At 39.5% G+C, this 14,777-nt stretch overlaps 1 protein-coding gene across 2 annotated transcripts in view; it reads left to right on the top strand.

The window, feature by feature from the left end:
* PRRG1 (proline rich and Gla domain 1) overlaps positions 1-14,777 on the top strand; it is a 138,256-nt gene that overhangs the window by 78,510 nt on the left and 44,969 nt on the right. For both annotated transcript variants that reach the window (XM_040633075.1, XM_040633082.1), the window contains exon 3: positions 7,906-8,066. In XM_040633075.1, the coding sequence (XP_040489009.1) occupies positions 7,906-8,066 (161 nt within the window). The remainder of the gene's footprint in view (positions 1-7,905; positions 8,067-14,777) is intronic.

The raw sequence follows: 14,777 nt of genomic DNA, 5'->3' as shown, positions 1-14,777 counted from the left end.
TTCCAGATTGCCTAGTTTGTTGGCATATAATTGCCCATAATATTATCTTACACTTGTTTGTATTTCTTTGGTGTTGGTTGTTATCTCTCCTCTTTCTGTCATGATTTTATTTATTGGGTTCATTCTCTTTTTGATAAGTCTGGGTAGGAGTTTATCAATCTTTTTTTTTTTTTTAAGATTTTATTTATTTATTTGACAGAGAGCAGGAGAGCACAAGCTGGAGGAGCAGCAGACAGGAAGGAGAAGCATACTCCCTGCTGAGCAGGAAACCCGACGTGGGGCTCAGTCCCAGGACCCTGGGATCATGACCTGAGCCAAAGGCAGTTGCTTAACTGACAGAGCCACCCAGGCACTCCTCAATCTTGTTAATTGTTTCAAAGAACCAGTGCCTAGTTTCGGTGATCTGTTCTGTGTGTTTGATCTCTGTATCATTGATTTCTGCTCTAATGTTTATTATTTCCCTTCTCCTGCTGGTTTTAGGCTTTATTTGCTGTTTTTTCCAGCTCCCTTAGGTGTAAGGTTAGATTGTGTGTTGAAGGCTTTTTTTGCTTCCTGCGAAAGGCCTCTATTGCTCTATACTTCCTCTTATGCCCACCTTTGCTGCATCCTAAAGGCTTTGGATTGTCATGTTTTCATTTTCATTTGCTTCCATATATTTATTTATTTATTCTTTAATTTCCTGGTTAACTCATTCATTCTTTAGTAGGATGTTCTTTAACCTCCAAGTAATTGTGGTCTTTCCAAATTTTTTCTTGTGCTTGACTTAAGTTTCATAGCGTTGTGGTCTGAAAATATGCCTGGTATGATCTCAGTCTTTTTGTGCTGCTTGAGGCCTGATTTGTTACCCAGTATGTGATCTATTCTGAAGAATGTTCCATGTGCACTCAAAAAGAATGTGTATTCTGCTGCTTTAGGATGAAATGCTCTGAATATATCTGTGAAGTCCATCTGGTCCATTGTGTCATTCAAAGCTATTGTTTCTTTTTGGTCTGCTTAGATGATCTGTCCATTGCTGTGAGTGGGGTGTTAAAGTCCCCTACTGTTATTGTATTGTTAACAACGAGGTCCTTTATGTTTGTTATTAGTTTTATATATTTGGCTGCTCCCAAGTTGGGAGCATAAATATTTACAATTGTTAGATCTTCTTGTTGGATAGACCCCTTTATTATGATGTAGTGTCCTTTGTCTCTTATTACAGTCTTTGGTTTAAAATCTAATTTGTCTGATATAGGGATGGCTACTCCGGCTTTCTTTTGATGTCCACTATCATAATAAATGTTTCTCTACCCCCTCCCTTTCACTCTGGAGGTGTCTTTGGTTCTAAGATGAATCTCTGGTAAGCAGCATATCGATGGGTCTTTTTTTTTTTTTAATCTAATCTGATACGTCGTGTCTTTTGATTGGAACATCAAAGCCATTTACGTTCAGAATAATTATTGATAGATATGAATTTAATGCCATTGTATTACCTGTAAAGTCACTGTTCCTGTAGATTGTGTCTGTTCTTTTCTAATCTTTGTTTCTTCTGGTCTCTCTTTCCCGTTCAGAGGAACCCCTTTAATATTTCTTGCAGAGCTGGCTTAGTGTTCACAAACTCCTTTAGTTTTTGCTTGTCTTAGAAACTCTTTATCTCTTCTTCTATTCTGAATGACAGCGTTGCTGGATATAGTAGTCTTGGCTGCATATTTTTCCCATTCAGCATGTTGAATGTATCATGCCACTCTCTTTTGGCTGGCCAAGTTTCTATGTACTGGTCTGCTGCTAACCTTATGTGTCTACCCTTGCAGGTTAAGGACCTTTTGTCCCTAGTTGCTTTCAGAATTCTCTCTTTATCTTTATATTTTGCAAGTTTCACTATGATATGTCTTGGTGTTAACCTGTTTTTGTTGATTTTGAGGGGAGTTCTCTGTGCCTTTTGGCCTTGAATGCCTGTTTCCTTCCCCACATTAGGGAAATTCTCAGCCAAATTTGTTCAAATAAACCTTTTGCCCCTTTTTTCTGCTCTTCTTTTTCTGGAACTTCTGTGATACAGATATTGTGCTTTGTGGAATCACTGAGTTCCCTGTCTATATTCGTGATCTAATAGTTCTCTTTCCCTCTTCTTTTCAGCTACATAATTTTCCATAATTTTATCTTCTATATCACCTATTCATTCCTCCTCTTCTTCCATTCTTGTTGTGATTTCATCCAGTTTTGCATCTCAGTTATAGCATTTTTTTATTTCAGCCTGACTAGTTTTTAGGTCTTTTATCTCTGGAGACAGGATTTCTCTGGTGTCTTCTATATTTCTTCCAAGCCCAGCTAGTATTCTTTTTTAAATTAATTAATTAGTTAATTAATTTTTATTTTTCAGAAAAAGTTTTACTCAGCCAAAATATGTACTGTTAGCATTAACTGCTCTCCCCAAATGATAAATTTCTCCAATATTATATATTAATAATATTTAGCATTGTTAAAGTTTATTCAATTATTGTAGAATATTCTGTTTCTTAGAGTTCCAAATGATGAAAAAGGTTGTAGTCTGTTGATAAAAAGTCAGGTGTGTTTGATGGATATGGCAAAAGTTTTTGGCCCTATTAGGTTATTCCCTGTGGTGGTCTGGGATTTCACCACCTATGGTGGTCAGATGTTGTCATGGAAAAGTATAGGTCCATCCATGTCTGCTAACCAGTGCAGAGTGCGTTTAGATCCATTTTTGATACATAATTTCAACTTCTTGACAATAAGATGCTAATGTTAGTTTTGCCTGAGTTAAAAATAATGAAATACTCTCTTTGCAAACCACCATACTGTTACCAGAACCTTCTTTTGGTTGTAGTAATGGTTTTTACATATGTTTGGGAACTTCATCAACATCCAACCATTTTCCAGACCACTTTCATTTTTTGTCCAAGCTTATGATCTTCTTTAAAATAGGTCTCTGTTCTTTCAAATCTTAAGGTATGAGCACATCTCTAATCATCTCAGTTTATGATCATCCATCAGTTGGTGTCCAACTGTCTTACCATTCCTATTGCAGCCAGGTGTTGAGAAATTGTAGCAGAAACTCCTCTAAGTCTGGTTCAAGGCCTCAAATTGCTATTTTGGGGTTAGCTTCAACCATGGTTCTCAATTGATCTTCATTTAAAACAGATTTGGGTCTCCCTTGAGGTTCATTTTTCAGACTCAGATCCCCAAAATAAAATTTTTCAAACCACCACTGTATATAGTCCTTTCACTAACAGAACCTTCTCCAGAGATAGAATTGATGTTTCTACTTGGTGTGGCTGCACTATGTATGTCCTAGTTTAAATTCCTATAAAAACAGTATTCACAAATATTTCAAAGATATGGTACTGTTCATTTCTGTAAAAGGTGTTGATTTCTCTGAGTGTTTTACTTTTAGAAGTTTCCTATCAAGAAATACATAACCACAAGGACAAGATTTACATGCAGCAGGAACTTGTTGGTCACACTCGGTGCATGACTTGGTGACCATCCTCACTTTCTTGGTGCCAGTTGAAGACTTGCTCCTCTCTAGCAGCAGTGGTGGTGGCAGCAGCGGCAGCTTGGACTCCTCTAAGCCCAGCTAGTATTCTTATGGCTGTTATTCTAAATTCTTGTTCAGATACCTTGCTTATATCTGTTTGGAGCAAATCCCTGGCTGTGATTTCTTCTTGATCTTTCTTTTGGAGAGATTTCTTCCATCTTGTCATTATGTCTAGGTTTCTGTCTTTTGCATTTTGAAAGCTTGTTATGTTTCTTGCTCCCTAGAGTAGTACTATATTAAGAAGGGGTCATACGCTGTCTAGGGCCTGGTGCTTCAGGAAGTGTTCCGGTGTATGCTGTGTGCACTCAGTTGTTGTGTTTTGGCTGCTATTTCCCACAGGTCAGTCCTCTGCACAGTTTCTCCTTGCTTGCGGTGGGGAGCGTTTGGACCTTTATCTAGGTGTGCTTTTATTTGTTTGTTAAGGTAAGCCTGATTTAAAAAAAAAAAAAAGAAGCCTGATCCAAGAAAAGAGTGAAGGAAAAGGAACAAAAAAGCAAACAGACATGAAACTGTAAGCCTGATTCCAAAGAAAAAGAAAGAATAAATAATGAAAGAAAAGAAGCCTGATCCAAAAAATGAAAAAAGTCAACAAACAAAACAACAATTGAACAAAAAACTATAAGCCTGATTTGAAAGAAAAAAGAAAAAAAGTAAAATAAAAGAAAAAAAATTTAAAGTAATTAAATAAAAGAAAGTCTGATTCTATTTCCACCAGAACTGAAGCTGATGCTTTGGAGCACTCTGTGATCAGTACACTTGGTACATGCAAGGGACCTGTGTTGGTCTTCTGAGGGAGAGGCCAGCTGCGCTCACTGTCTCACAGTCAGACTTGTCCCCAGCCTGGTGCAGGGGTGTGGGGTTTAGTGTAAGCAACTCCAGCCTCCACTGGAGGTGCTGTGTTTTTCTCTTGGAAGTCCGACCTTGCTGGTGGGGGTGGGGGGTGGAAGATGGTGTCACCCACCTTCTCAACCCTGTGGGGAGTGGAATTCACAGCTGCTGCTATTCAGGGGGCCCTCACAGAAAAGTGAACAATCTCCCCTCCTTTGTCCCAGGCTTTTGTCAGATCCCTGCCTTCAACCTGTCTCTGGACTGTCAGCACTGCTGGCACTTCTGTGTTTTATCTCTGACCGGTGACTGGGATTCAAAATTCCAAATCTTAAATGACCTGGCAAGGCGCAGACCTGCTGCCCTTCCCTGGAGAAGAGCCTTACAGCGATGCGCCCAGCACCATTCTGCCCCAGAAAAGGAGTCCCACGGCTGCGCAGGTGCATGGAGTGTATGGTGAAGCACAGCAAAAAGATGTCCCCTGCTGTTTAATGGCCGTTCTATGGTGTCCGGTAGACCTTTTGTCCTTGGAGAGGCAATATACACTCTTCCAGATGTACTGCAGGGAGGGGAGCATTCTCTCTTATTGTGACCCAGGGGGATCCCCACACCACAGTGTCTTGCAGGAACCCTACACATTGCTGTCTCCACTCTCTCCCTCTCTCCTTGACTTCGCTCTATGAAAAGGGCTCCCTCCCCTCTGAGGTACTGCCGCTTTTCTCTCTCTCTCAGTTCATGTCTCAGAACCTCACATCTGTTCTCTTCCTCAATTGTGCAGGTTGTTTTCTTAATCGTCAGATTGATTTCCTAGTTGTTCAGAATGATTTGATGTTGATCTAGCTATATTCAAGGGACAAGGCAAACTCAGGGTCCCCCTACTACTCTGCCATCTTAACTGGGTGGTATCTTCTAATTGACCAGATTTATTTGGCAAATGAGATAAAATCTACTTGCAAGCATATTCTACCTAGACTTCTCCGTATTATATTACTTTGCCGCCCAGTACAAGAAATACAAATACTGTGTTTGTGGAATGCTCTTGATTATTTGATTAGGCTGGGATTAGAGAGATGTGTCCTGCTATACGTTACCTTAGAGTTGCTTAACTTTGTGAATTAGCCTTCTTTCTGGTTACAAGCATTAGCTGCTTTCCTTGACCGCCTTTTCCATCTAGATAGTATATAAGAAAATTGTTTCTGAGGAGAATTTAGTTTTTTCTTTTAAAATCTTAAAATACATTGTTGTTGATTGGTTTGTTTCCAAGAAAACTGCCCCAAAATCCAGGAATATCTTAGACTGTTTTAATATATCTATTGTGTTTAAAAACAAGGAAGCAGATAATCCTGATCAGTTTTACACTTGTCAGACCACTCAGAGAGTAATGCACTGAGTGTAGGACACTGTATTTTATGAGGTAAAGACGGTGCAGACTCCTATCGATTTTATATGGCCAACAGATGAAGAATCTAGACATGCTTATCCTGGAAAAAGAGAATCCTCAACAGAAATCAGTTATTGTCTTCATGTATTAGGTGGTCTATTTATGGAGGGGAATTACATGTCATTTCAGAGGTCATGAATAAGACCAACAGCTAGAAAGTTGTTATTTCAGTGAAATGTTCTTTGATAAGGGCTCTGTAATCAAATAAATACGACAAATGTATGTATCATATTCCTGTTCTGGAAGTTTGCAGATATAGATTAAATATATGTTAAGGTCCCTAAAAAGTCATGTAGTAAAAGATCTTATTAAATTTGTTAGTGCCAACATTCCATAAACACCTTTCTCAGAACTAGTTTTCTAAGGAGCTCACATTTAGGTAGTGGTTCTCAAACTGTGGTAGTTAGACCAGCAGCGCGAGCATTACCTGGAAACTTATTAGAAATGCATCTTCTTAGCTCTGCCCCAGACCTATCGAATCAGAAACTCTGGGAGCTGGGCCCAGTAATCTCAGTGATAATAAGTCCTCATGGGGATTCTGATGCTACAACTGTGAGAAGTACTGCTGGAAAATTTCACTGTTTTGGTTTTTTTTTTTTTCCAACTCAACAGCACCCTTTTCATTTCTTTTGTATTACTTGCCATAATTTTTATTTTTTACAGTTTCTTCTAATGATATTCTTTGACTCTGTAGTTCATTTTTATAGATGGTTATCCTCCTGAGGTATAGAAGGAAGGAAACGCTTATGAAAGGCCTACCATAGTTTTCAACCTAATGTAGGTGCCATCCAGGTGGTATCAATTTGGATACTGTAAAGAATCCTAAGTAATGAATCCATATCTTCTGTGAAGTGAAATATTCATTTCTATGAGATAAACCTTAAATTCATTGCTATTGTTGCCATTTTTAAAAGAGCACTTACTGTTTTTCATTTACTTTAAAATGTTCTTTGTAAAATGTAGACTTTTTAAAAGGATCTGAAATGTGCCCTTTCTTATGTTAGAAGTCAATAAGATTAGAGACTTTTCTGATTTCCTTGCATTAGAGATTAAATTCTTATAGCATTGTACTTATCTATACAAAGAAGTATGAATGACACTTTCAGAAAAATGAAATTGTATTTTAAAATGGATCTGTATGTAAAATTAAAAGTAATTCCCCATAAGTATGCCTGTAACTAGTGCCTTCTTTATTTTACTGGTATCATAAATGTGCATTTTGTTTGTTTATCTGAAATGCCTCTATAAGTCATACGGAAGAATTTTCTTTTTCTGTAGGACAGTGAAATTCGGTTGATATATTAAAATATCACAATATATTTAACTTAAGTGTATTTAGGACAAAATTATTAGTGTTCTTTGGAATGAATTATGGCCAAATTCATCTTAATTTCTTGACACTGTCTTGTCAGCTTTTCTTTTCATACAAATAAGGGTTCTCTGGGTTTATATTACTAGGTCAGTTGGAGCTTTATTTATTTTTATTCAGGGGGACAAAGACTGGTAGTCTGGAGACTGGATTGTGATTTGGTTGCTGGTGTCCAACAGCAGAATGCCTGGAGAAATCCACTTACAACACCAAGTATAAGGAGGCACCTGGGTGGTTCAGTCAGATAAACATCTGCCTTCCATTCAGGTCATGATCCCAGGGTCCTGGGATCGAGCCCCACACTGGGCTTCCCTGCTCAGCAGGGGGGTCTGCTTCTCCCTCTCCCACTGCCCTTCCCCCACGTTTATGCACTCCCTCTCTCTCTCTTTTTAATAAATAAATAAAATCTGTAAATTAAAAAAATTAGTATAGGTAGTGGATCACTATTACTATTTTAAACACTGATGGTTGGCAGGAATGTGCTACAGTCTGAATCTAATCACGAATTATGTCCCTGTCCCTGCCCAGGGCAACTGCTACTGAAAGGACATGCTCACGTGAGGAGGAAGACAGCAGGGGTGGTTTGGAGCTAAATGTTACTTTGTTGCGGACTCAGGGGAAGAGGTTTAGGATGTTGGCTGTGTTTTCTAAAGAGCGCCTAGCAGTTTTCACCTTGGGTATTAAGCTTCTACATGTTTTTCAATTTTATAATTTTATGCTTATGATATTATCTCTTCTTAGTTTTCCTCACAGGAGAAAAAGCCAATTCAGTATTGAAACGCTACCCAAGAGCGAATGGGCTTTTTGAAGAAATAAGACAGGGCAACATTGATCGTGAATGCAGAGAAGAAATCTGCACCTTTGAAGAAGCAAGAGAAGCTTTTGAAAATACTGAGAAAACTGTAAGTATCTCGGCAACTTTGAAGGAACGTTCACAGCTTTGCCTACCTTTTGGATGTATGTTTGCCGTCTGCGTTCCCGAACTGTGCGCTGCTGTCAGGTACAGATCCATCACAAATTACCTTTGTGAAGAACTCGGGAAGGGGCATCTAACTAAGACCGCTCTGTGGACAGGAGGCCAGGCTCGCTTCCCCGAGTCTTGTTCTGTCTTGGAGGGCCCTGTTTCCACAGGCCTCTGCTGAGCCGACACTGATCATCCTAGCCAGGGGAAGCTTGTTTCACTCGGGGCTCCGACGGGGAAAGTTAGAGATAGCATCACCTGACTCTGCCTTATCAGGGAGAAAGTGTGGAGGCACCTAATAGATACTGACACTGTTTTAAAATCTCTCACTTCTTGGGGCGCCTGGGCGGCTCAGTTGGTTAAGCGGCTGGCTCTTGATTTTGGCCCAGGTCATGATGTCAGGGTCCTGGGATGGAGCCCCACATCAGGCTCCACACTCAGCTGGGAGTCTGCTTAAGGATTCTCTCTCTCCCTCTGCCCCTTCCCCCAGTCTCCTGCTCATGCATGCGTGCTCTCTTTCTCTCTCTCTAAAATAAATCTTTTAAAAAATACCTTTTACTTCTTGTACAAAAGAAAACACATATCCATATTTGAACTCCCTTCCCCACTCTAATACTCCTTACCTTTCTTTACTCTAGATGGCATGCTGTTCAAGGAGAGCAGGGATGGGAACGAAAAAGGCAGTGGTATAAATTCTGTGGAACTGCTCTGGAGTTGGAAATGACATTACCAGGGGGTAGCCATTATATATAAAGATCCATTCCTGTGCAGTGACCATGAAAATAACACTAGGTGCTAAACAAGTGGTGTCAGATGTGCTTAGAGGGATTATGTCTCAGAAGCAGCAGATATAGAAGTTTTAAAGAAAGGGGTTTGTTTGTTTGCTCTTGAAGATTTATTTATTTATTAGAGAGAGAGAGGGAGAGAGAGAGAGACTGTGAGTGGGGGGAGGGGCAGAGGAGAGAGAGAATCTCAAGCAGACTACCGGCTGAGCATGGAGCCTGATTCAGGGTTTGATCTCACAACTCATGAGATCACGACCTGAGCCGAAATCACAAGTCAGATGCTTAGCCCACTGAGCCACCCAGGCACCCCAGAGAAAGAGGTTCTGATCTTTTGTTAGGTAGAAAAGGACCCAGGAGTTAGAGGAAGGAGCTCAAGGAGAGACGATCAGGGAAGCATCATCACTGGATTCCAATGTGCAAAACAAAAGCAAAATCAATGTATAAATTGATAAGCTGTGAGCATCAGTTTTTATATTTTTATTTATTTTTTATTGAAGTATAATTGACATACGATACTATATTAGTTTCAGGTATACAACATATTGATTGGACAGTTGCATACATTGCTTAACGGCCACCACCATGAGTATAGTCATCTTCGGTCACCATACAGTGTTATTACAATATTACTGGTTATATTCCCTCTGCTGTACTTTTCATCACTGTGACTTAGTTTATAACTGGAAGTTTGTACCTCTTAATCCCTTTTCTCTATTTTGCCCATCCCCCACCCACCTCCCTTCTGGCAACCAACAGTTTGTTGTCTGTATTTAAGGGTCTGTTTGTTTTAGATTCCACTTATAAGTGAAATCATATAGTATTTGTCTTTCTCTGCCTCATTTATTACACTTAGCTTAATACCCTCTAGGCATGTTCATGTTGTTGCAAATGACAAGCTCTCATTCTGTTTTATGGCTGAGTAGTGTTCCACTATGTGTGTGTGTGTGTGTGTGTGTGTGTGTGTGTGTGTGTGTACACCACATCTTCTTTATCTGTTTGTTTATCCTTGGACACTTAGGTTGCTTCTGTATCTTAGCTATTATAAATAATGCAGTAAACATTGGTGTGCATGTATCTTTTTGAGTGAGCGTTTTTGTGTTCTTTGGGTAAATACCCAGTAGTGGAATTACTGGGTCATATGGTATTTCTATTTTTAATTTTTTAAAAAAGATTTTATTAGAGTGAGTATGAGTGGGGGAAGGGGTGGAGACAGAGGAAGAGGGAGAGGCAGACTTCCCGCTGAGCAGGGAGCCTGACGTGGGGCTCCATCCTAGGACCCTGAGATTACAACCTGAGCCAAAGGCAGATGCTTAATTGACAACCACCTAGGTGCCCCCCTATTTTTAATTTTTTGAGGAGCCTCTATACTGTTTTCCACAGTGCACTTACATTCCCACCAATTTACATTCCCACCAACAGTGCACGAGGCTTCCTTCTCTCCACATCCTTGTCAAAACATTGTTCCTTGTCTTTTTGATACTAGCCAGTCTGACAACGTGTGAGGTGATATCTCTTTCTGGTTATGATTTGCATTTCCCTCATGATGAGTGATGTTGGGCATCTTTTCCTGTGTCTGTTGCCTATCTGTAGGTCTTTTTTGGCAAAGTGCCTTTTCAGGTTCTCTGCCCATTTTTAAAATTTGATTGTTTAAAGTGGTTTTTGTTTATTTATTTATTTTAAATAAAAGTTATTTATTTTTTTAGAGACAGCATGAGCAGGGGGAGGGGCAGAGGGAGAAGGAGAGAATCTCAAGCAGACTCCACACTGAGCATGGAGCCTGACTCAGGGCTCAATCTCACAACTCTGAGATCATGACCTAAGCCAAAATCAAGAGTCAGATGTTTAACTGACTGAGCCCCCCAGGCGCCCCTAAAGTGTTTTTTAAATCTTAAATCCCATAATTAAAAATGAAAAAAAAATCATCTGCAGTTCCATCATGCAATCACAGAGCACTGTTGGCCGTTTAGTTTGTTTCCAGCTTTTTTGCTGTGCACCTGCTTAGTCCTTATTTGTTTTATTTTACACATTTATATTTTTCTTTTTCTTTTTTTTTTAAATTTATTTATTCGACAGAGATAGAGACAGCCAGCGAGAGAGGGAACACAAGCAGGGGGAGTGGGAGAGGAAGAAGCAGGCTTCCAGCGGAGGAGCCTGATGTGGGGCTCGATCCCACAACGCCGGGATCACGCCCTGAGCCGAAGGCAGACGCTTAACCGCTGTGCCACCCAGGCGCCCCCACATTTATATTTTTCTTATGAAATTAAAATATGGTCATTGTAGAGAAATTTAAACTATAGTAAAACATGACGTGAATAAAATCATTTCAGTTTTTAGCACTGTCAGTTTTCAAATTTTGGTATAATTCTGGCCTATTTTTAATATATAGATAATTTTTAAATAACAGTAAGAAAGTATAAATAGTGCTTTTATAGCATGCAGCTTTTAATAAAAACCGGTCCATGTTTTTAAAACAAGCAAAGCTTAGTTTTTGATATTACCCTTTTTCAAAAAATACAAATTTCAGATATTCTACCATCATTTTCATAAAGCTAATGACTTTTCATCCTGCTTTATCATTCTTCTTTAATGGAAAGGTAAGAACTTTAGTGGGAAGATACTTTGAAATTATGTAAATCTTCTATTCTTATCAGACTATTACACACTAGTTTTAACATCTTCTTTCGATGATTCTTCACTGAATCAATTAAATTGTAGTTGCTAAATGGTGTCTTCTAATGTACATTTGTTGGTTGGCATTCGACTACGGGCAGGAACTTTCCCATTATCTGTCTGTCTGTCTTTTAGTACAATCTCAAGATTACTTTATATCAATGAACCGTAATCCCTTACTGTCAATGTTTTGATCAAATTGTCCCAAATTTGGCTAATGGAAGTTTAACTTCAAACTGGCTTCTCTGTTTTTTTGACATTATCTTTATTTATTTATTTATTTATTTATTTAATTTATTTGAAAGAGAGCACATGCACGTGCACACATGTGGTGGGGGGAGGCAGAAGGAGAGGGAGAGAGAGAATCTCATGCAGGCTGCATGCCCAGTGTGAAGCGCAGCTTGGGGCTCAGTCTCACAACCCTGAGATCGTGACCTGAGCCAAAATTGAGTCGGATGCTTAACCCACTGAGCCATTTAGGCACCCCTGCTTATGGATTTTTTTTTTAAATGCAAATTTTTTTTTAGGTGGGTTCGATACCCAGTGTGGAGTTTGAAATTTTGACCCTGGGATCAAGAGTCAGATGCTCCACTGACTGAGCCACCCAGGTGTCCCTGCAGTTGTTTCTTTCATTTTCATTGTAGCCATAAATGAAACACATTTTATTGAATGTGGACTTTTGATCGTAGTGGAAAACCTTCTTCTACACCGTAGTTAGAGAAGAATTCACACAGTTTCTTCTAATATACTTGAGTTTTTACGTTTAGATCTCTGATTCACTTACTAGTTTATTTGTGAGTATGGTGTGAGTTATGGATATGATTTTTTTCACATGGCTGTAGAGTTGTCTAAAGACTGTTTTTGTAAAATCTGTCTTTGCTTCAGTGATTTTAGTTGCCCTTATGCATCTCAGTGCTTCTGTGTATCCGTTCTTGCCCACAGAGATAGGATGCTGCATTTCAGCAGTCTTTGAAGCAAACAGAAGAAGAAACTCCTTCAGCAATTGCTCAAGCAGTTCTCTGCCCTCTCCAGCATCACCTTTTCTTCTCTATAGATTCATTCTCATTAGTTTGTACACCTTTAAGAAGAACTCTCTTCACCCCTCATCCCGCTCCAACAACTACCTCATATCTTGAAACTCTGTTCTGTCTGTACTCAACTCCTGTGCTGAGGTTTCCTAGTGTCATGGTTTGAAATGCTTACGATTCCCAAGTTTCTATCCTGGAGGGCCACCCCGAACTGCTGAACTATGTGACCCCCTGCTTACTCAGCATCTCCTCTTGGAATTGAATACGTTTCTTAAACTCATCATAAAAAATTCATGTCCCTTCCCCCCAAATCTGCTTCTACCACAGTCCTGATTTCAGTGAGTGGTAACTCTGTCTACCCATCTCTTTGCTAAGCCCCCAAACCTTGTTGTTAACCCTGACCCTTCTCTGTTTCACATGCACATCCCATCTGCCGATAGTGTTGCTTCTAACATGAAAATATATTCAGAATCGAACCACCTTTCACCTCTCTCTACTTATTACCACTTTACATCCAAGCCACCGTCACTCTCTTGTCTGTACGATTTCTTGGCCCGCTCCCCATAGTTGATTCTCAAAACAGCAGGCCAGAGTGCTCCTTTAAAGTATCTTCTCTGTAATGTTGCGTCTTCCTTAGTTAACGTCAGAGTGCTCAGAATCACCCGCAAGGCACTATACGGGCAGTCCCCGTCCCTCTCCTCTCCATACCTTCGCTGCGGCTGCAGTTCTTTCTTTACCTCATCTCCTCTGACACTCCCCCCCTCATTTGCTTTGCTGTGGCTTTCTTGCAGCTCCTTAGAAATATACACAGTGCACGTCCTGCCGGTGTAGTCACAGTGCATGACTTTGGCACTTGTGCTTTCCTCTTCCGGATAGATATGTCTGAGCTCCCTCACCACTCTCAGGTCAAGTTCACCTTCTTAGCAAGAACATATCTTACCTTAAATTGTAACTTCTTGCCCCTTCTCTGAATTCTTTTTCTTTCCGGTACTTATCACCATCTGACATCTGTTGATTTTGTTTATTGTTGCTCTCCCTCGGGAACTGTTAGCTCTACAACAGCAATATTTCCTGTCTGTTTTGGTCATAGCTGTGGTCCTTAGCATATAAAACAGTGCTGGCTCATAACAGGAACTAATTAAATATTTGATGCCTGGATAAAGAATGAACGACTGAATTGGCATATTATGAGGTACCTTCATTTCATAGGAAGTCGTGATTTAAAACTTATTCACAAATTAGCTGATAGATGTGGACTTAATTTTAAAAGCTTTTTTATTATTATAGTGGTATTAGGTTCCTTTCCTTTATGGTTTCTAGCTTGTCATCAGAGTTAGTTTATGCCATTAAAACCATACCATTCACAATAAGGTGCACCCAGTCTTTTGGTTTAATAAGTGTAATAGAAATAGCATTCTGATCCTTGATCTGTTTCAGAATAATGTTTGTTATATGTTAAGAAGGATCTGCTCTATGTTAAGAAGTACTGAACAACACAGTTTCATCTTTGAAGTTCATGATTGATTAATTCTGGCAGTGAAGAAAATGGTTGGCTTTTGGTATTTGCTTTCTACACTTAGTCTACTTATTAACTATCTTTTTGTTTATTAAAATTTATAAACTCAGGTTTATTCGTACATATTTTCATCCTCCCCAAATCTGAACTGTGTTAATTTAGAAGTATGCTTTCAGTAGGGTGGGGTGGGGTTTTTTGGGTAATTTTTTACCTAATGGGAACCCAAGTCTAATTATAACATATAGTGGAAGAAAATGTAGTTCGTGCTTCTCATTCTCACCATGTAGAAATTTGGTCAGATTTATCTGCTGAGTACCTGCTATATGACAGACATGGGACATAAACAGTAAGCGACATCGTGGCATTTGAGATATGATAGAGACAGCGTACGTACACACAGAATCTCACATACACAGTTGTTATCAGAAGTCTCTGAAACAATGCTCTGCCTGGAGAATGACGTGGACCTGATTTGGTGTCTCAACTCTGCCACCTACTGACTGTATTGCTTTGTGCAAACATTTTACCTTTCTAGGCATCAATTTCTGTACCTTTTAAAAAGTAGAAATTATACCTATAGCATTAGGTTTGGCTGTGCACTTAGCTTAGTGCTTGGCACAGAGGAGGCTCTCAATAAATAAATTCTGTTCTAG

This window comes from Ursus maritimus (genome assembly GCF_017311325.1).
Source record: "Ursus maritimus isolate PB19 chromosome X unlocalized genomic scaffold, ASM1731132v1 scaffold_X1, whole genome shotgun sequence".
NCBI lineage: Eukaryota > Metazoa > Chordata > Mammalia > Carnivora > Ursidae > Ursus > Ursus maritimus.
Note: the sequence above shows the minus strand (reverse complement) of the source record. Positions and strands in the feature narration are given on the sequence as shown.